Here is a 23,649-nt window from a genome sequence, read left to right on the forward strand (position 1 = left end):
ATTGCAACATGCTAAACTACTCTGACCATCAAACAGCAACTCAATAACAAAGAGCGAACACAAGTGTGACAACACAAGAGACAACACTGCCACTTCCACAAATACGCAGTGGGAGGTGACAGTCTGCTGCTAAGTTCATTACTGGGAGAGAAAAATCTGACTCAATCTAATTTGATAGTCAACATTTAAGTTTTTCACTACACACTGTGGATCAGTCCGATCAGCATGTTTTAGATCAGGAGGCGCTGAGCAGGTTGATATATAGTTTGTAGCAAAAGAATCAGTATAACTTGTAATTTATTCATTTATACCTCTGCTCATTCTGAGTTTGAGTCCAGTGGGAGGTTCTAATCGCTGTTTGACAGCGATCTCTGTAGTCACACTCCTACAGGGAAGGTTGTCGATCACTGTGTAGGACCGCCCACTGGACTCTTAAACTCAAAACGAGCAGAGGTTTAAATGAATAAATTACAAGTTAGGCCCCATGCACACGAACGTAAAAACGCCCGTAATTACAGCACGTTTTTACGGGCCCATGGACTTAATTTGGCCACGGGTACCTCCCCGTATGCTTACGGGAAGGTGCCCGTGCCGGTGAAAAATATAGAACATGTCCTATTTCAGACCGTAATTACGGCACGGGCAGGCCCAAAGAAGTCTATGGGGCTCCCGTAATTACGGGTGACTACGTGTGTGCACCCGTAATTACGGGAGCGTTGCTAGGCGACATCAGGGGATAGTCACTGTCCAGGGTGCTGAAAGAGTTAAACAATCGGCAGTAACTGTTTCAGCACCCTGGACAGTGACTTCCGATCACAATATAGATCAACCTTAAAAAAAAAAAAAAAAAAAAAAGACGTTCATACTTACCCGGAGCTCCCTGCTACTTCCTCCAGTTCGGCCTCCTGGGATGACGTTTCAGCCCATGTGACCGCTGCAGCCAATCAGGCTGCAGCGGTCACATGGACTGCCGCGTCATCCAGGGATGTCGGACTGGATGTCAAGAGAGGGATGCGTCACCAAGACAACGGCCGGGTAAGTATGAATTTCTTTTACTTTTATTACGGAAAGGGCTGTCCCTTCTTTCTATCCTGCATTGATAGAGAGAAGGGGCTGCCGATTAGTGCAGTGCAATTTTGCAGCGAAAACTGTAAATACGGGTGGAATACTGGTGACACCGGACCCGTATTTACAGGCACGGGTCCGTAAATACTGGTGCAATACGGGTTGAATACGTGTGATCAAGGACCCGTATTTACGGGAGGAAAAAATACGTTCGTGTGCATGAGGCATTATACTGAATCTTCTGCTGGAAAAATATATAGCAACCTGCTCAGCTCCTCCTGCTCTATAACATGCTGCCCGCAGATTGGACTGCATTTTCAATGTGACAGGTTCCCTTTAAAGGTGTTGTCTAGTCAACAATTTTTAAATACTGTCAGGGTATTCTTATAGAGGCATTTAGAGCCCTCATTTATTACCCAGAGTAGGGGATCCAATACATCCTTGGATTACACGGACAAGCCCATGGATTTCGATAGGAGCTGTGTAATGATTCATTTCATCTGTGGTGGTGCTATAGAAAAATGTAATACTTGCTGCCGGACTCTCCATAATTTACAGTCCCTCTAATCTCCTTTAACAATTATGCAACGCGGGCAACCCCTGAAACTGAAATAATAATCCATGTCTTGGACTCTCCTTGCTTTAAATAATGTCTTTTTGGGCAATTTGTCATAGGAACATGTATTTTCACTGTGTAAATCTTACACTATTTTGTATATCAACCCTTAACAAGGGTAACCTACACATACACATGGTGGTCACCTTACTATAACATAGCCACATGTTATACAACAAGGTACATGGGTTCAGGAGATATATTGTTGTTTTTTTGTGTTTATTTTTATTTTTTGTTATAATATTTTGCATGTATTACTTTAGAACTATGTAAAGTGTAATGGGTTGTAACATTCTATATCAAAACCAAACTAATTTGCAAGTATACATGTTGAATACGTTCTAGAAACAATGCTCTATCTTTTTTTTTTTTTTTTTATATATATGCATAGAATCGATCACTTTGCCCAGCTGTATAGTCAGAAAGTTGGTATTAAGTCCGCTGTGTTACTGAAGACCCTCTGGGGAGACTACTATCTCAATTCCAAGGCTAAGAAGATCATGAAGGGAGCTCAGGTAATACTTGGCACACGATCTTTTGTAAAGCAGTCCGTATATTGATTTGTCTGTTCAGATGGCTTTATTCATGAGAATATAATATTGCAAAGTGTATACATGACATAACAGTTAAAGGGAGTATATTGTCAGAAAATGTCAGAAAATGTCCTGTTGTTTAAATCCATTTCTTATGTTAATCATATTTTTACTAATTTTGGGCATTTTTTTTTTACCTTTATATTTTCCATGTCACTATATTTGAAAAAAAAAATATATGTAAGTAATTTTACTGTCATTAATTAGATTTAAGTACCGTATTTTTTGGACTAGAAGACGCACCTGACTATAAGACGCACCCAGGTTTTAGACAACAGAAAATAGGAAATAAAAAATCATACTTTACAAAGAAAAAACTATTGGTTAAAAAAATTATTTGTTTTGGTTTCACCACGTTCTGAGGGCCATAATTTATATTTTTTCATCATTTGAGCGGTGTGAGGGCTTATTTTTTTGCGGGACAAGCTGTTGTTTTTATTAGCACCATTTTTTTGGTACATACGTTATTTATCACTTATTTAATTCTCTTTAGCGCTATTATGACCAAAAAAGAACTACTCTGGGCTTTTAAATTATTTTTTTTACGCCGTTCACTGTGTGAGTCAAATAATGCTATATTGTATTAGTTTCAGACTTTTACGGATGCAGCGATACCAATTTATTTTTTTTTTTTTACATTGTGCTTGGGGAAACATGGCAAAAGGGTTTTTTCTTGTTTTTTTTTAACTTTCAAAAAAATTCCTGAAAATGTATCTAACTTTTTTTTTTTTTACACATTTTATTAGTTCCCCTATGGGACTTGAACCCCCTTGGACTTGGTACAATACACTGAAATACATGGATGAGTTACGGAAACAGCATTTACTCGCTGAGCTATGCTGTTTCTGTAACTCCCATAGTAGTGAATGGCAGCTACAGAAGCAGCCTAGCATGCTATTCTGTTTCCGTAACTACTATTCAGTTCTATGGGAGTTACAGAAACAGTGTAGCTCAGCGAGTTACGCTGTTTCCGTAACTCGACCATGTAACCAGGAAGAGGGCAGGAGACAGCGGAGCCCGGTAAGATAGAACGGGGTTTCTGGGGCCCCGTTCTAGAGATAGGTGCAGGTCCCAGAGGTGGGAACCGCATCTATCTGACATTTATGACAAATTCTGTGGATATGTCATAAATGTCCTTCATCTGAAGACCACTATAAATGCTGCGGTCGCTATTGACCACGGCATTTAACTAAACGGCCAGGAACAGCGCCATCGCTGTTCCTGGCCGTAAGAGCAGCGTGTCAGCTGTGAAACACAGCTGACATCTGCAGTGTATGGAGCTGGCTCAGCGTGTGAGCCCGCTCCACTCCAAACATCACCCCCTCCCCACTCCATGATGTACCAGCACATCATGGGTCGGGAAGGGGTTAAGTAAGAAGGGGTCAGGAGGCCCGGCGCTGCCAGGTCCCTTGACCGCCGACTATAAGACGCAGGGGCTTTTTAGCAAGATTTAATCTTGCTAAAAACTGCGTCTTATAGTCCGAAAAATACGGCATATAGCTATTTTGGGGATGACCAAATTAGAGACACACACTTCCTTCCTGCATGTTATCTATACACAGTGCAGCAGGGTGAGTGTGCTTTGTGTCAGCTGAAATGAATGGGAGTTAATTGATAGTGAAATAGTCTCCAGGAAGTGATGGAGAACCATCACTCCCCCAGAGACTAGGGAGTGTCATGGGAGATGCATATAGAGCCTTATGTGTGTATCGTGTTACTAACCTGTCTTATCATGGCTTTCGGTAATACACTAGAACTGTCATTAACTTGCCAGCCCTCTAATAAAACTTTGATGATTTTCCACATCCTGTGCCTGATTTTACAGGAAAGCTGACAAGTGACCTACAGAGAGCAGGAATTTAGCTTATTGTAACTGCTCTAATGACAAATGTTAAAACTGGAATATTTTTTGGATAAAAACAGCACCAACATTTTAAAAAAATAGTATAATAAAAATCTGATTTCAATAATGTTACTTTCTGAGGATATATTCCCTCTAAGTCTTGCAGTTCTCACAATACACTGACATTTTATGTTCTGTAGAGATCACTTCTCAGCAGTCTAATCATTATCATTGGCAGGATTACAATGACAGGTAACACCTATATATAGATAACACAGGATCCACCATTCACAATACACTGACACTTCCTGCTCTGTAGAGATCACTTCTCAGCAGTCTAATCATTATCACAGGCAGGATTACAATGACAGGTAACACCTATATATAGATAACACAGGATCCACCATTCACAATACCCTTCCTGTTCTGTAGAGATCACTTCTCAGCAGTCTAATCATTATCACAGCCAGGATTACAATGACAGGTAACACCTCTATATAGATAACACAGGATCCACCATTCACAATACACTTCCTGTTCTGTAGAGATCACTTCTCAGCAGTCATCTCATTATCATCACAGGCAGGATTACAATGAAAGGTAGCACCTCTATATAGATAACACAGGATCCACCATTCACAATACACTGACATTTCCTGTTCTGTAGAGATCACTTCTCAGCAGTCATCTCATCATTATCATCACAGGCAGGATTAAAATGACAGGTAACACCTCTATATAGATAACACAGGATCCACCATTCACAATACACTTCCTGTTCTGTAGAGATCACTTCTCAGCAGTCTCATCATTATCATCACAGGCAGGATTACAATGACAGGTAACACCTTTATATAGATAACACAGGATCCACCATTCACAATACACTGACACTTCCTGTTCTGTAGAGATCACTTCTCATCAGTCTCATCATTATCATCACAGGCAGGATTACAATGACAGGTAACACCTCTATATAGATAACACAGGATCCACCATTCACAATACACTGACACTTCCTGTTCTGTAGAGATCACTTCTCAGCAGTCATCTCCTTATCCTCACAGGCAGGATTACAATGAAAGGTAACACCTCTATATAGATAAGACAGGATCCACCATTCACAATACACTGACACTTCCTGTTCCGTAGAGATCACTTCTCAGCAGTCCTCTCATTATCACAGGCAGGATTACAATGAAAGGTAACACTTCTATATAGATAACACAGGATCCACCATTGACAATACACTGACACTTCCTGTTCTGTAGAGATCACTTCTCAGCAGTCATCTCGTTATCATCACAGGCAGGATTACAATGAAAGGTAACACCGCTATATAGATAACACAGGATCCACCATTCACAATACACTGACACTTCCTGTTCTGTAGAGATCACTTCTCAGCAGTCCTCTCATTATCACAGGCAGGATTACAATGAAAGGTAACACCGCTATATAGATAACACAGGATCCACCAGGTGTGTTTTTTAATGGGTGCTTTGGTGCAGTCTTTACGTTTTGATGCGTAAATCGCTGCGTTTTCATGCGGCATATTTTGGTGTGATTTTCCTCTGCACTAGGCAATGCGGAAACCCAAGATAAATTAACATGCTGCAGATTTTAAAATCTGCACCGCAGGTCAATCGTGCGGGAAAATACCGCAGCGTCTACATGAGATTTCCTGGAATCTCATTGTCTATGGTGGTACTGTATTACGCTGCGGTTTTGCCGCCCCAAATACTCGCGGGAAAACCGCACGTTATACGCATCGTGTACATTAACCCTTACGTTTATTTCAATGTGATGAGCTCTGTTCTTCGAGCCCTCACCTCAGCCTTAAAAGTGCTCGGTAACTTAATTTTCCTGCAATTTTTAATCACTAACCGATACAATCACTCTTTAGAATTATTTTATCTTTAATTTTATTATGCACATTTCCTTCGTTTTTTGAGCTTACCTTCTAATATCACATCTGGTTATGGGTATTATTTTAAATTGGTGGCGTGAGTGTTGCAGAGGATTTCCTATAGTTTCTTAGAGTGCCAACCATAGCTAATAAAACCTGCAAGCTACATTTGTGGAGATTGATGACTCCTGTAAATGGCCTCTGTCACTGTACTAGTAAAAATAGCAACGCTAATATTTTTCACGGAGATTTCTCATTTATGTGGCCTGCAGCCGGTTTCTAGATCTGTGCAGAGAAAACCGTAATAAACACAAACTACGCACACTGATATACTCTGGATCTGTGGTAGATTCTTCTTAAAACAAGTAATATATACACTGTGTATACTGTAGGTATGTCGCTCATTCATCCTTATGACACTTTACTAAAGATTGTTTTAAACTGGTTAATGTCCTACATTATAACACTTGGTATTAAAGAGGAGCTCTCAACTCTCCTGACATTTCTGGTTTAGTAAATAATTGGATTTCCCTTGAAATAAAAATTCCCAGAGCACATTTTCTTAGAACTCTACATGGTGCTATGCCTGTGTTTGTCCTCATGAAAATATAAATACATAAATAAATTGACTACTGGATTTTACCATTCCCCTTGTCAATGGGGGGGTGGGGGGGGTGGCCCTACAAAGTCTTGACACAGTTAGCTCTGATTAGAGTGTGTAAGGACACACCCCATTGAGGAGGAAAATGGTAACACCCAGTTGTTAATCTATTCATACATTTCCAGGAGGAATAACAGAGGAACAGCACAACACAGAGTTCTGAGAAAAGATGTTCTGGAATTGTTATTGTAGAAAAATCAAATTGAATCTCCAAAAGAAATCATAGAGCCAGCATATCAAAACCCGTTATATCTGTAGCGCAAGACACTATCTAGGAGGCGGTCGGTGAGAGCTCTCTTTGAAGGGCTGTATTTCTTATATGTTTTTGTTAATCATTGGCAAATTCTTTTTCTGTGCAGTAATGAAATAGAAAACTAGAACAATGTTCATATGATACAATAAATATCCATCTGTAAAAGAAGTATACCTCCATTTGTCACAGTATGTCTCAGAATGTATCACTAACACCAGGGGCGTAACTAGGAAAGACTGGGCCCCATAGCAAACTTTTGACTGGAGCCCCCCTCCCCTGGGAGCCATACAACTCTCCCTTGTAGATAGTGCCTTTTTTACAGCGCCCCCCCCTTGTAGATATCTACAAAGGGGGCTGTATGGCGTTATCTACAGGGGGGGCTGTATGGAGTTATCTACAGGGGGGGGCTGTATGGAGTTCTCTACAGAGGGGGCTGTATGGCGTTCTCTACAGAGGGGGCTGTATGGCGTTCTCTACAGAGGGGGCTGTATGGCGTTCTCTACAGAGGGGGCTGTATGGCGTTATCTACAGGGGGGGGCTGTATGGCGTTCTCTACAGGGGGGGCCGTATGGCGTTCTCTACAGGGGGGGCCATATGGCGTTCTCTAGAGGGGGGGCCGTATGGCGTTCTCTAGAGGGGGGGCCGTATGGCGTTCTCTAGAAGGGGGTCCGTATGGCGTTCTCTAGAGGGGGGGCCGTATGGCGTTCTCTAGAGGGGGGGCCGTATGGCGTTCTCTAGAGGGGGGGGCCGTATGGCGTTCTCTAGAGGGGGGGCCGTATGGCGTTCTCTAGAGGGGGGGCCGTATGGCGTTCTCTAGAGGGGGGGCCGTATGGCGTTCTCTACAGGGGGGGGGGGCGTATGGCGTTCTCTACAGGGGGGGGCCGTATGGCGTTCTCTACAGGGGGGGGCCGTATGGCGTTCTCTACAGGGGGGGGCCGTATGGCGTTCTCTACAGGGGGGGGCCGTATGGCGTTCTCTACAGGGGGGGGCCGTATGGCGTTCTCTACAGGGGGGGGGCCGTATGGCGTTCTCTACAGGGGAGGGCCGTATGGCGTTCTCTACAAGGGGGGGCCGTATGGCGTTCTCTACAGGGGGGGGCCGTGTGGTGCTAACGCCATACAGCCCCCCTCTAGAGAACGCCATATAGCCCCCCCCATAGGGAACGCCATACAGCCCCCGCCCCCCCTGTAGGGAATGCCATACAGCCCCCCCTGTAGGGAACGCCATACAGCCCCCCCTGTAGGGAACGCCATACAGCCCCCCCTGTAGGGAACGCCATACAGCCCCCCCTGTAGGGAACGCCATACAGCCCCCCCTGTAGGGAACGCCATACAGCCCCCCCTGTAGGGAACGCCATACAGCCCCCCCTGTAGGGAACGCCATACAGCCCCCCCTGTAGGGAACGCCATACAGCCCCCCCTGTAGGGAACGCCATACAGCCCCCCCTGTAGGGAACGCCATACAGCCCCCCCTGTAGGGAACGCCATACAGCCCCCCCTGTAGGGAACGCCATACGGCCCCCCCCCCTTGTAGGGAACGCCATACGGCCCCCACCCCCTGTAGGGAACGCCATACAGCCCCCCCTGTAGGGAACGCCATACAGCCCCCCCTGTAGGGAACGCCATACAGCCCCCCCCTGTAGGGAACGCCGTACAGCCCCCCCCCTGTAGGGAACGCCGTACAGCCCCCCCCTGTAGGGAACGCCGTACAGCCCCCCCCCTGTAGGGAACGCCGTACAGCCCCCCCCCTGTAGGGAACGCCGTACAGCCCCCCCCCTGTAGGGAACGCCGTACAGCCCCCCCCCCTGTAGGGAACGCCGTACAGCCCCCCCCCCTGTAGGGAACGCCGTACAGCCCCCCCCCCTGTAGGGAACGCCGTACAGCCCCCCCCCTGTAGGGAACGCCGTACAGCCCCCCCCCTGTAGGGAACGCCGTACAGCCCCCCCCCTGTAGGGAACGCCGTACAGCCCCCCCCCTGTAGGGAACGCCGTACAGCCCCCCCCCTGTAGGGAACGCCGTACAGCCCCCCCCCTGTAGGGAACGCCGTACAGCCCCCCCCCTGTAGGGAACGCCGTACAGCCCCCCCCCTGTAGGGAACGCCGTACAGCATCCCCCCCTGTAGGGAACGCCATACAGCGTCCCCCCTCCCAAAAAAGTCTGACCTACAGTGTGTCCTACTAAAAGACATGTATCCCCTCTCCACAGGATCTCCACAGGATAGTGGATACATGTGTGATCGCTGGCATTGATAAGGAGAACGGGGGACTGAAAGTCCCCTGAAGTTCTCCATGACTAACCTCTGACTTCCGGCGTCTGCGCAGCTCAATAAAAATGAAAGGAGCGCTGGTCACGCATGCGCACAAGCGCGACCGGCGCTCCATTCATTTCTACGGAGCTGCCGACACAGACCCCGGAAGTCCGAGGTTTGTGATGGAGAACTTCAGGGGACTTTTGGTCCCCCGTTCTCCCCATCAATGCCAGCGATCACACATGTATCCCCTGTCCTGTGGATAGGGGGATACATGTCTTTTGTTTAATGGCAGAGCGGGGAGATAACTCTCTGCTCTGCCGTAGTGTTCAGTGGCGTCCCGCTGTAGCAGCCATAGCGGCTGCTAGCGGAGCCTCCGGCCATGGTGGGGGCCCGTGCCGGCGGGCGACACGGGCCCCCTCATGCCGCGGGCCCCGTAGCAGCCGCTACGGCTGCTATAGTGGTAGTTACGCCACTGACTAACACTCATTCAATCTGGGGCCAATTTCACTGGAAGTCTATTAACGTATCTGTATGTTTTTAGAATTTCTGAGAAATCTGTCATATTTTGTGGAAACCCATGCAAACTCAGTGAGAACGTTCGCATGTGGGCTTTGTTGGATCCAAGTGCTGTGATGTCAACGATGGTTTTATATTTAGGCACCATCTTTTGTTTAAAAAAATAAATGTAACAAATTTAGTCTCTGAAAGACTGCTGGCAAAATTGATACTGTTGCTTTAGGAGTAGTGCAGGGCCTGAGGGGACGGCACATGATATAGGGATGGTCCGTTTGGTGTTCTTTGTATCCTTGTGTCATGCACCGCTCCCTCAGGCCCTATACTAGGCCTAACACAGTGTAGACTTTGTATCTGGCTTACATTCACGTTTTGCAGTTGCTGTAAAGAACTGTATATACTATAGGACCTGCTGATCCCTTTTATCAAACTTGGCATTTCCCTGGAGTTTTCTACTCATTGACTTGAATTGGGAAAATGTCACCCCAAAAGGAGCAAAGGAAAACCCCTAACCCCCACTATCACAGGCAAAGTTGGTGAAGGTGCAGTTTTTGCCACTTAATCATTGTTCTGAGCCACTACTACAAGGTCTGGACAGATTCCTTTTAGATGAAGTGCTTCTCATTAGTTTATCATTTTTTATCCCTCCGTGTAAGTTCCTGTTTACTGCCCTACAGTACTTCTCAGAGTAACAACATAATAGCTGCATGATTGCAAATAATTATAGGATTGGGGAATTGGCTACTGGACTGGGCAGTCAAATTCTGGATGCTTAAGAAAATGTAAGAATTTAATACTTGGGTACAGGCTTCCTTTTTGTTTTTGTACCGCAGCAAATGTTTTTACTTTTATTATTATTATTATTATTATTATTATTATTTGTAATACAAAGAAAAAGAGAAGGCGTAACATATAAAATAGGAAAAAGAGGGGTAAGGAGGTGATTTTGAAGGACTATACAGTGGCTAGTTTGAATAGGAGGGTAACTAAGGATGTCTATCATCATGGTAAATTTTTCTACTATTTTTTAAGGTATTTTTTTATTTGGTTATTTTTAATTGTAGTTTAATTTTAAAAAAAAGATCTATCAAAAGTGTTATATGAATTGTCTTTTAGTGTACATGAATAAATCCAACTTCTCAGTGTTTTTAGGGATTGAAGTTGCTGAGCCGAAGCCTTCTGTTTCATTACGCCTCTCTGCTTATGACAACTCTTCCTGCTCAGGACTTGTCCAACTATGTTGGGGCATTATTCCAATCCGAATTACAGCCACATCCATGTCCACGTCCTTTCTGGCTTAAATATTGGCAGGTTTTTGTGGCTATTTACAATGATTTAAATGGTGATTTGGATCTACCCAGTGGTCCCCTGACTAGGCTGAATAGGCCAGAATGTACTTCGATACTGTTTCGATACTGTGCATCCCCAAACGGTTCGATACAGTTATTTCATGTATTTCGATACTAAGCTGTGCGGCCGCACAGCTCAGTATTTTAATACATGAATGTATGAGAGCGGGGCTGCGGCTTTGTAATAAAGTCATTGCCCCGCTCCGGAGTCCTGACAATTGCGCGCCGTCAGGATGATGCAATGCGGCCGGCGCTGCACTAATGAGTGGCGGCACTGAAGACAGAACATGGGCGCGCTGCAAAACACCCCCATGTTCTGTCCTCAGTGCCTGCGCTCATTAGTGCAGTGCTGGCCGCATCTCCTCATGCTGACCGCGCGCACACTTGTCAAGAGCGGGGCAACGGCTGTATTACACAGTCCCGCTCTATAACGGCGGAGATCAGAGAAACCTTTCATCGCCGCCGCTATTCCCCTGAATGCTGCATTCAAAGCTGACTGCAGCATTCAGGAGAAAATGGGAAGGGGGGATGCCCCTGGATCGCATCACAGGGAATTCCTGTGACGTGATCGAGGGCCATACCATATATGGCCAGATAGCCCAGGGTCTATTGAAGGACCCCAGGACTGTCTGACCATATTTCCTGTTTGGGCATACTTAGGTATGTCCTAACAACTGCCAGTGTACTATTCGTACACAGTCTAATGTACTGTAATATAGATATATACCAGTACATTACTATCAGTGTATAGATATATGCCAGTACATTAAAGTTTAAAAATAAAGTAAAAACATAAAGTAATATTAAATGAAAAAAAATACACATACACCTTTTCTTACAATAAATATTAAAATAAATCTCAATACATAAAATATTTACATATTCGGTATTGGCACGGCCGTAATAATCTGCACAACAATTTTTTTTGCGCCATTTATGATGTGTACGCTGTAAAAAAAAATACAAATAAAAACTTCTTTCACTTATTAATGTAAGGCACGAGGTGTGATGAATTTAACCTCCATGTGCCTCACATTAATAGTAATTAACCCCATCATGTACACTACCGTTAAAAAGTTTGGAGTCACCCAGACAATTTTGTGTTTTCCATGAAAACTCACACTTATATTTATCAAATGAGTTACAAAATTACTAGAAACTATAGTCAAGACATTGACGAGGTTAGAAATAATGATTTTTATTTGAAATAATAATTTTCTCCTTCAAACTTTGCTTTCGTCAAAGAATACTCCATTTGCAGCAATTACAGCATTGCAGACCTTTGGCATTCTAGCTGTTAATTTGCTGAGGTAATCGGGAGAAATTTCACCCCATGCTTCCAGAAGCCCCTCCCACAAGTTGGATTGGCTTGATGGCCACTTCTTGCGCACCATACGGTCAAGCTGCTCCCACAACAGCTCTATGGGGTTGAGATCTGGTGACTGCGCTGGCCACTCCATTACAGATAGAATACCAGCTGCCTGCTTCTTCCCTAAATAGTTCTTGCATAATTTGGAGGTGTGCTTTGCGTCATTGTCCTGTTGTAGGATGAAATTGGCTCCAATCAAGCGCTGTCCACAGGGTATTGCATGGCGTTGCAAAATGGAGTGATAGCCTTCCTTATTCAAAATCCCTTTTACCTTGCACAAATCTCCCACTTTACCGGCACCAAAGCAACCCCAGACCATCACATTACCTCCACCATGCTTGACAGATGGCCCAGGCACTCTTCCAGTTTCTTTTCAGTTGTTCTGCGTCTCACAAATGTTCTTCTGTGTGATCCAAACACCTCAAACTTCGATTCGTCTGTCCATAACACTTTTTTCCAATCTTCCTCTGTCCAATGTCTGTGTGCATTTGCCCATATTAATCTTTTCCTTTTATTAGCCAGTCTCAGATATGGCTTTTTCTTTGCCACTCTTCCCTGAAGGCCAGCATCCCGGAGTCGCCTCTTCACTGTAGACATTGACACTGGCGTTTTGCGGGTACTATTTAATGTAGCTGGCAGTTGAGGCGTCTATTTCTCAAACTAGAGACTCTAATGTACTTGTCTTGTTGCTCAGTTGTGCAGCGGGGCCTCCCACTTCTCTTTCTACTCTGGTTGGAGCCTGTGTGTGCTGTCCTCTGAAGGGAGTAGTACACACCGTTGTAGGAAATCTTCAGTTTCTTGGCAATTTCTCTCATGGAATAGCCTTCATTTCTAAAAACAAGAATAGACTGTCGAGTTTCACTTGAAAGCTCTCTTTTTCTAGCCATTTTGAGAGTTTAATCGAACCCACAAATGTAATGCTCCAGATTCTCAACTAGCTCAAAGGAAGGTCAGTTTTATAGCTCCTCTAAACAGCAAAACTGTTAACAGCAGTGCTAACATAATTGCACAAGGGTTTTCAAGTGTTTTCTAATCATCCATTAGCCTTCTAACACAGTTAGCAAACACAATGTACCATTAGAACACTGGAGTGATGGTTGCTGGAAATGGGCCTCTATACACCTATGTAGATATTGCATTAAAAACCAGACGTTTGCAGCTAGAATAGTCATTTAGCACATTAACAATGTATAGAGTGTATTTCTGACTAATTTAATGTTCTCTTCATTGAAAAAAACTGTGCTTTTCTTTCAAAAATAAGGAAATTTCTAAGTGACCCTAAACTTTTGAACGGTAGTGTACCTCACACATTAACCCATTATGACTGAGAAACATGATGGGGTTAATTACTATTAATGTGAGGCACATGGAGGTTAAATTCATCATCACACTTCACGCCTCACATCAGAAAATGGAAGAACTTTTTTTTTTTTATTACTGTTGCCAAAGTCTCGAATTGGTATCGAAATCGCAATACTAAACGAAGTATCGGTATCGAAGTCCAAATTCTGGTATCGTGACTTCCCTAGTAATGAGGGCAGAGTAGAGGAGCAACTGCAAACACTGGGCCTTTAACTTTAAACACCAATAACTTAGGGCTCCAGGCATAAAAAAATCGAAGTCTAAAAATGTAGTAGCCAAATTCCAAATCACACTAAAATGTGCTCTGACTGGCAACAACCTTTTTTCTAGACCAGGGGTGCACAACCTTTTTTAATCCATGGGCCACATATTGTCCCACTACCATGGGCTGCAATAAAGCTTCAATTAGTTTTTCTATCTAAGACATTTACAATATACGGACAGCATATGCCATAAGTGTCTAATAGTAGGGGTTCCATTTTTGGGAGTTCCACCTATCAAGAAAACACAGGCATTTAACAACTTTCATAAACTATAACTGAAAGATTAGCATGCATGGCTACCTCTCCATCAAGGGGGCACCTATTAACCGATATACGGGTATCCCAGAGACACTTGTCAGATATTTATGGCATATTCAGTAGGAGGCATCCGTCTTTTGACAGCTGTGTCTTTCTAAACGATCTGGACAGAGACGAGCATGCTGGTCGGGGGTGGCGCTCAGAATGGAATTGTGGGCCGCAGGTTGTGCACCCCGCTCTAGACTGTAGACCAATGCATAGGAATAAAGACTCCGATAAAAGGCTGCAAGTCCTTCAGGTGTGTTTCCTTATAAAGTAGTAGATCTTCAGCAGCCCGCTGTGTTGTTTCTTGTGCTGCCATTACTTCAGCGTACAGTTGCCACTTTTCTCATTTATTAGTATGCCTCCTTTATTATGCAATATGTATAATGTTTTTATTTGCCGCTATTGTTTCTTTCAATTCCCTTGGTGCATTCAGTAATGCGTTATTAATAAGTATTTCTCTTTATTATACAGAGCAAAGGAAAAAAACCTTTATTTGTACAACTCATCTTGGATAACATGTGGAGCCTCTACGATGCTGTTATGAAAAGGTCAGCGAGGCCCCAGAGCTAGAAGTCTCTGTGTATATGTTTTGTCTTTGTGTTTATACACTGCCTACACTACTGGTATCTATTTATTTTTTATTTTTTTCAGGGAGAAAGATAAAATCGACAATATGGTTTCTTCCTTGGGATTGAAAATCAATGCTCGAGAATCCCGGCACTCCGACCCGAAGGTTCATGTGAATGCGATTTGCAATCAGTGGCTTCCCATATCACAGGCTGTACTCCGTATCCTTCATATATGTGGTCAGATCAATGGTAGAATGTGAATATTATCCTTTATACTGCATGGCTCAGCTTTCCTTGGCTGTTAGCTGACCAAAGAGATGAACGTTTTACTTCATTGCACTGAAATTCAGACAGTGATTGATCTTGTTCTAATGTGCGGAATATGTTTAGCAATTCCATAATCTCCAGTACATTATATTGACGGCTTGAGCCTTATGGGGTCACTCCAGCCATTAACATTTCTGACCTACTGCTGGGGGGGGGGGTCTCTCACTCAGCTGTTTCTGTACCTTTCAAAGTGGTGTGTAGAGTAGCAGCAGCCATTCTCGGCCAACGCGCACCTTACAACTCATTCTCACTGAGTATTTGGTGGGTAGGAACGAGGGGCACCACTGAAACATTTATCCCCATCTCATGGACCGGTAATAGATGTTAGAAAACCTCTAAGACCGAAGTCAGATTTTTTACGCCTGTTTACCTGGAACTTGTGTATACTAGATTCATGAATGGTATCAAGCAACACAAATATTAATAAGGCCGGTGCTTCATGGCATGGCAAAAAAAATAAAAAATTGCAACCTAAATGCTACCCAAGGTCATGAACATAGGCTTTAAATAATATGAAATTATATGAAAGTGATGTTGGTGCATTGTAAAAACTACGACCTATATATGTAATATATTAAAGCGCCTGGTTTTAGTCTCTGTACTGAGCTTAATAACTACAGTATTTTTCCAGCCCAGAGGACATTGAACAGGTTTGCACTGTATTGGAGCAGTGTTTTATGTATGCCTATATAACCTCTATGGTGCAGCCAGTGTGTGCCAACTACAAGTGAGTACATTAATTCAACTGAAATAACTTGGCTGCGGCACCGACTAACAAAGGTTAGACACATTTTCTTTCTATATTTGGCAGAGCGGATTTTCCGCACTTCTCTAGAAAATGAATGATAGAAGTCTGTGTTAACAGCTGGTGTTATTAAAATATAAATTCGATGCCACTAAATCTCAGCACCACGCCAATCCACTGTCTGGATGTAACTGCAGCTACTGCCAGACCGTTTCCGTAATTAAACTGTAACTTTCTTAATTTGATATTTCTTTTAACAATTTTTATCTATTGCTGCTGTTCGTATTATAATGGTTTTTGGCTGGCCGTTTAGTATGTGCCAGAGTCGTTAGGGATATGTACGGAAGTGTATCCTCTGAGGTGGCTAGGTAAATGGTTGGTATCCAGCCGTTGATGCACAGACAATGCTCTAGGAGAATAATTTAAAAAAGTGGCGCATGACATGAGCCATGTTTAGGAAAAATACCATTTTGAATCTTGTTTTGTGAGATGTACGGCAATTGAAAAAAGATGCATTAAGGGGGCATGGCAAAATGGGCAATGCTTGCACAAAATGTACAGGAGCCACATTTTTCCTTTGTAATGTGGTGTTCGTATTATACTTGTGTGAAGGATTTGCCTGACACAGCTTCTGTGTCGACACCTGGGGTTAATCAGTCTGCACCTGCTCCTAGGTCTGCTAGAGTGACTCTATCTGCTACCACTCAGGCTGGTAGGCTGAGGAGTGGAAGAGCCTATCACAGCCTGGCCAGACGGAGCTAGCTCCCGCCCTTGGTCTACTTATACCTTCATTTGCTGCTTGTCCTTTGCCTGTGATTCTTCCGTTTCATGGCTCTGCTGTTCCAGCCATTACTATTGACCTCTACTTCATATTGATCCTGGCTTGACTGACTTTTCTCCTGCCCTGCATTTGTTACCACGTACACTCCTGGTTTGACTCGGCTCGTCCACTACTCTGTTGCTCACGGTGTTGCCGTGGGCAACTGCCCCACATTCCTTTGCTTTTGTGTTCCCTTGTCTTGTTTGTCTGTCGTGCACATATTGAGCGTAGGGACCGTCACCCAGTTGTACACCGTCGCCTAGGACGGGCTGTGCAAGTAGGCAGGGACTGAGTGGCGGGTAGATTAGGGCTCACCGGTCTGTCTCCCTATCCTGACATTACAACTTGTTTTTAACACTTTCCGGCAAAGTGACTTCTATGGTCATCCAAGGGATCATGCAGGACACAGCAGTTCTGTCCAGAAAACCACCTGGAGATATGCCAGAACAATTTAGATAAAATGTAAGACAAACCTTTAAAAAATTTAGGTAAAAGTTTATTGAAAAAAGTTACATAACCGTAAATAATATATTTGGTATCAATATAACTAACATTATTTAAGGTGAACATTGTAAAAAAGAAAAAAATAGAAAACAAAATAAAAGCAGTGTGAAAATGTTAAAAAAAATAAATTATATATATATATATATATATATATATATATATATATATGACAGAATGTGGAGGGGCAAAGAATAAATAATTCTTGTTTTTAAAACTTATTGTGACTTTTCAGAATAAGCGGTCATACGTGTGTAGATGAGGAATAACACTATTTCTGGCCATTATATGACTTGTATTCTGCATTATTTAGCAGTTTTCCCCTCTGCAGGCTGTATCTCTAATTCTCAGTTGTCTCTGAGCTAGTGGGCGGAGCCTAACTGCTATCAAGTCTTCTATACACTGCACACTTAAAGGTTTGAGAGCAGGATTCTCCTCTTCTATCGATCACATATATAGAAGCTGCATTATGGAGGACATTATACAGCAGTAATGAGCAGTGTAGCTGAGACTCCAACACTCAGGTGATATCAAAATCCTAGCAGCATGTCTGTGTGTTTCTCTCTGCCCCTACTCCGCCCCCCACTCACTTAATGTCCGTCTTTGATAGCTTTTTTCTTTTATTTGTTTCGAATTGCCTATTATTAAAGTCAATTTGCCTAAGACTATTTTCACATCTGCGTTGAAGCCCCTGTTGCAGATTCCATCAAATTTGTTGGCAAAAAGAGTGTGGCATGCGGCGCTATTTTTCCCGTCAAAATGGCGGACACCTTGGAGGAACCCAATATTACAAGTCAAAGCCGCTAGTATGCGTCATGCAATGAGGCAGATGTTAACATAGATTATGGCTATTTTATTTTTTCATTCACCTATGTTGTACATTAGACATTACTTCTTTAACCATATCTGGAAGGCATGGTGTGTAAGAAGCTTCCCAGCCCCCTTGATATATCCGAGGAGAGAGTGGAGAAGCTACTATGTGGGAGCTCAAGACTGTTTGATTCACTACCCATAGAAACTCAACAGCTCAAGACAGGTGAGTTGTATGTTTATCTCTTATTATCCTTAGTCTCAACCGTTTTTAATTTCTTTGTGTTTACCCTCTGCCTCAATATTTTTTTTCAGCTGGCTCTTTGTTGGTTGACTTGTCATACCGTTTTTTTTGTCAAGTAGAAAAAAAATCTGCCTCAATATTCCTCAGGTTTTTGAACTTTTTTAAAATTATTTTTTAAGCGTTTTTCTCTTTAGTTAGGCAAATGCAAATACCACGGGCAGTTTTTAGTCCAAAACGCTCTAAATTAATGGCGTTTTTTTTTTTATGGCTTCCATTGATTTTCAATGGAGGTTTACAGGCGGCAACCGTTCCAAGATAGGGCATGATGCATTTGTTTTGTGAGCAGACAAAGAACGCCTGGAAAAAAATCCTTTATTTCCATTAAAATCAATGGAGGGAGATTTAAGGTGTTTTTTTTTATGCTGATCCCGACGCAGTGTCCGCGTCAAAATAAGCACCAGAAAATGCAGTGTGAACTGGGCCTAATATAGACACAAAAATACTTTTAGGGGACAGATATTCTCATGGGGTTTTCCCATTAGGGACATTTATGACATATACACAGGATATGCCCCAAATGTCAGATAGATGCGGGTCCCACCTCTGGGACCCGCACCTATATCTAGAACGAAGCCCCCTAAACCCTGTTCTACCTCTCTGTGTTGCAGCTGAAGCGTGTGATTTCCGACCATGAAGAAAAAAACTGCGTAGCTCGCGGTTTCCTTAACTCCCATAGTAGTGAATGGCAGTTACAGAAGCAGCGTAGCATGCAGTTCTATGGAACTTACAGAAACCGCGTAGCTCGCTGTTTCCGTCACTCCCGACCATGTAATCAGGAAGTGGCCGGGAGGCAGCGTGAGCACAAAAAGCTAGAACGGGATTTAGGGTGCCCCGTTCTAGAGATAGGTGCAGGTCCCAGAGGTGGGACCCGCATCTATGTGACATTTATGCCACACCCTGTGGATAAGTCATAAATGTCCCGGATAGGAAAACCCCTTTGTGTATTGCTTTGTCACCATTAACATATAGTTTAGGGATTCGACTGATTTTTAGTTTCCAAAAATAAATCCTCCTTTTCCTCCCTCTGTGATCCTATTAGGCCATATCTCGTAGCCTGTTTTGTGTCACGGTAGCAAAGAAAGTCAGATTTTACGAGTCGTCTGTTCTCTCCATTGGGGTGTGTAGTTTATTTATTTATTGCTGCATAGGGAATCTCCAGGGAAATGTCGAACTTGAATGTGTGCGGCCTTCTTGTATCACAACCGGCCTTGTATTGCAGATGTAATTGAGCTATTACCAGTTAAATGGATTGTTTATTGTTCTTGTAAAAGGAATCATTGGGTTTAGTTTGCGTTCATGAGCCTCAGCACAAAGGGACTTGTTTTGTGCTCATTAACTGTATATATGCCTGCGTACAACGTATTGGAAAATGTGCTGGGTGAATCCAGCGCTCCTTCCCTGAGAATGACCTTAATGCTTATAAACCACGGAGATGGACTTTTCTCCCCGCTGAGGACAAATCTCTAGACACAAGCGTTTCATACAGTATTGAATTCCTTGGTGCAAGCGGTAAGACATTTGGTTCACACTCGTTTCTTGTAAGCACGTAGGCTTATATTACAAATGGAGAACATTAGGGGGATTGATTTGTTGTTTTCCATGTAAAGCTTCCCGTTAAGTCTCAGCTGGACAGTTATTGAACTCTTCAACCTTTTTGTTGGGTTTTATCTTGCATTGAGCTATGATGTCAATGATGCTGAGGTCATTTTTCTTTATATTTTTTTTAGCAGCTTGTTAAAGGGTAACTAAACGTTCAACAAACTTCTGACATGTAATAGTGACACATCAAGTTTTGATTGGTGGGGATCCGAGCACTGAGACCCACACCAATCGCTAAAACGAAGCTGCAGAAGTGCTCGTGTGACCGCTCAGCCGCTTCTTTTCTGATCGCCTTTTTCTGGAAAGCTGATGTAGCGGAGTACGGGCTCATAGACTTTCTATTGAGACGGTAGACCGCTACATTGATTTCTGGAAAAAGCTGAACAGAAACTAAGCGGCTCAGCGCTCACACGTGCACTTCTGCCGGTTCGTTTTAGCGATTGGTGGGGGTCTCCGTGATTGGACCGCCACCAATCAAAACTTCTGACATGTCAATATGACATGTCAGAAGTTTGGGTGTTTAGTTACCCTTTAAGAATTATAATTTTTGTGTGCTAAATGTAATATGTAACCTGCAGCAGGTTCAAGACGCCTGTGTTTTCTGCCATGAACCAATGGCAGGATGTTTAAGGCTTGAGTGTTATTATAACGAAACCACCAAAGAGACAGATTCCAAAACTGCAATATTTCATATTTTTATAACCATTTTGAAGGGGTGGAAATGCCTGGGTGCTGTCATGAAGACTTGCAGGAAACCAAATTACCGTATGTCTAATGCCTATTTTCTCTAGTCATTTCCATGACACCAAACCTGAGAGCTATCAAAGAATGGTTTAGGGCAGGACCTTGGCACATATGTCCAGAAGCCATATAATTATTGTCTGGCACATGCAGGCCCTCATTTATCAAGGGATTTGCAGGACTTTAGTGGCAGAATAATCTTACAAATTTAGACGCATCTCTATTTTGCGAAAAAATGTGCGCCTTTTTTTGCTTTTACTCCGTGTCCGGCACTTGTCCAAAAGGGGCTGCCCACTGCAGGCGGACAGATTGGTTATGATTTTATAATTTACACCAGAAACTGGTTTTCAATTGTATTAGCTATTGGCCCTTTAAGCTAATGTGTTGTTTTCTTTTCATGGGAATGATTGAACTGCTAATACCCAGAATGAGCAGCGTTATTGATCCGTTAATGCACGTACCTTTATAATGTCTTCACCTGTCCTTCTGAGGACGCTTCACTGGTACATTGAATTCTATAGGTTAGAAGGATGATAATGCTTCTGGTAATTGACCCTGTATTACCTTTTGTTTGAATACACAAGCAGATGAGCAGGCTGTTCTAAGGGCTCATTCACACGAGCGTGATTCTCGTCTATGTCCTTGAAACAACGCACAGCACACTGACCCATTAATTGCAATGGGGCTATTCACACATGCCTCACTGCATGTCTTAGATTGGTGTGTTTCACGCACTTAGTCCCCCATTGAAGTCAATGGGTGCATGAAAACCACGCACCGCACACGGACGCACATCTGTGTGCTGTCCGTGTTTCAGGCATCAATTACATTAACACAAAAAAAAAAAGTGCTTGCAAGTGTGCGAAAAACACATGCAACACTCAAAGCAAACTGATGCAAAATGAAACGCACACGGACAGATTTACGCGTGTTTTTTATTCACGTAAATCTTTCGCGGTAAGTGTAAGGAACAAGTTACTTGTACTTTTTTTTTTCTTTGCTCGGTTTTAATTTAAACAATTAATGTGCAGTTGTCTTACAATTCATGTGAAAATCTCTACTAGTATTTGCTCACCTGCTATGCAGTTTATTCAATGGTGTCTGCTTAAACTTCCTCTTCCATTGAGTAACAACTATGAGCAATGACTCCAAGGTAGCTTGGAATGCACTTCCTGCCTCACCAGAATCTTGAGCTACTGCTTTCTCCCCCATGCTTTACACTGCAGCTGTGCTAATTCAGATTGGCTGCTGTGTGAGGGTATGTTCACACGTAGTCAACAAAAACGTCTGAAAATCCAGAGCTGTTTTCAAGGGAAAACAGACCCTGCTTTTCAGACGTTTTTTTACCAACTCGCATTTTTCGCGGCGTTTTTCGCGCCGTTTTCGCTGCGTTTTTTACGTCCGTTTTTGGAGCTGTTTTCATTGGAGTCTATGAGAAAACAGCTCCAAAAACGTCCAAAGAAGTGTCCTGCACTTCTTTTGACGAGGCTGTATTTTTACGCGTCGTCGTTTGACAGCTGTCAAACGACGACGCGTAAATAACAGGTCGTCTGCACAGTACGTCGGCAAACCCATTCAAATGAATGGGCAGATGTTTGCCGACGTATTGGAGCCGTATATTCAGACGTAAAACGAGGCATAATATGCCTCGTATACGTCTGAAATTTGGCCGTGTGAACATACCCTGATAGCGCAAGTCAACACCAAACCTGCGTTGAGAGTGGATTTTCACTACAGTAGGTCAGAATTATTATAAACTACAAGCAACGAATCCATCAATGAGTAAAAGATTTCAGATATCTGCTAGACATATATTGATAAAAATGAGGCCTAGTAAAGTGGGATCCTGGATATCTATTTTGGTGTTCATGGCATTGCCACACAAGTTAAGTCAGCAAATTGACCCCTTTTATAAGTTTGCAAAAATGGCAACCTGCACCAAATTCACAAACGTATTGAAGTGCGAATTGGGGCAAGTACTGTTCTTTAGAATACCCCTTTAGGACTAGTCTGACTAGGTAGCGCTTAAACGACACTATTTTTTTCAAGGTGCATGTTCCCAAGCTGCCTGGCCCCGGTATACCCTAGGCTTCAGTGATGCTAGGCCACAGGATGATACCTTACTGTGGACGCAACGTCTCAACACCCTGCAACTAATGGGCATGCAGCGGTGTGACATTGCATTACCATGGAAGCAGCATCACTGAAGCCTAGTGCATACACAGGCCCAGCAGGGACCATAGGCGAGCCGGGGGATGGGACTGGAGTAGATTTTAATTGTAAGTATGTTTCAGTGTCAGTTTTTTTATCTTATTTCTTATAGGTTTGGTGCATTTTGTGTAAGTCTGAATGTTGGATAATCCCTTTAATTCTACACTAGAATCGTGAGATTATACATAACTCTGTCTATTGATTTGTAAAGCAAAAATATTGACATTTTGTTTGCATATATCACATTGGGGGCAATTCAAAAAGACACTATGCAATTTTCATGGCCCCTGATTGAGTCTTGATCCAAGGCCATGTGTGATTCAAACTGCTCTTTGCATTGGTGAGACTTTTTCGGGACACATTTCTGAAATTAAAGCTTCGTATATAGAAGACAAATAGCAATAAATGGTTTGCACTTAGGGAAAGGTCATTGCTCAAAGTAAATAACAAAATATTTTTGATAATGGCCTCGAGCAGGCGCTATATAAATCTATTAAAAAGAAGAATAAATTGCAGAAATGTCTGAAGGTGAGTCCGTTTTTCTGAATGATTGAATCTCTCAGTAAATAAATTAGTACTACGAGCACCGTCCCAAGGCCCCACAGAAATAATATACTCTGCCAGTACAGGAAGCGCAGACAGGTGCGATCGATCACTCCTCAAACTTGACCTG

At 43.1% G+C, this 23,649-nt stretch overlaps 1 protein-coding gene across 3 annotated transcripts in view; it reads left to right on the forward strand.

The window, feature by feature from the left end:
- Positions 1–23,649, forward strand: part of EFL1 (elongation factor like GTPase 1) — a 312,225-nt gene that overhangs the window by 38,927 nt on the left and 249,649 nt on the right. For all 3 annotated transcript variants that reach the window (XM_075858080.1, XM_075858078.1, XM_075858081.1), the window contains exons 8-11: positions 2,073–2,196; positions 14,821–14,897; positions 15,001–15,137; positions 18,225–18,347. In XM_075858080.1, coding sequence (XP_075714195.1) covers positions 2,073–2,196; positions 14,821–14,897; positions 15,001–15,137; positions 18,225–18,347 — 461 coding nt within the window. The remainder of the gene's footprint in view (positions 1–2,072; positions 2,197–14,820; positions 14,898–15,000; positions 15,138–18,224; positions 18,348–23,649) is intronic.

This window comes from Rhinoderma darwinii, chromosome 3, assembly GCF_050947455.1.
Source record: "Rhinoderma darwinii isolate aRhiDar2 chromosome 3, aRhiDar2.hap1, whole genome shotgun sequence".
Classification (NCBI taxonomy): Eukaryota; Metazoa; Chordata; class Amphibia; order Anura; family Rhinodermatidae; genus Rhinoderma; species Rhinoderma darwinii.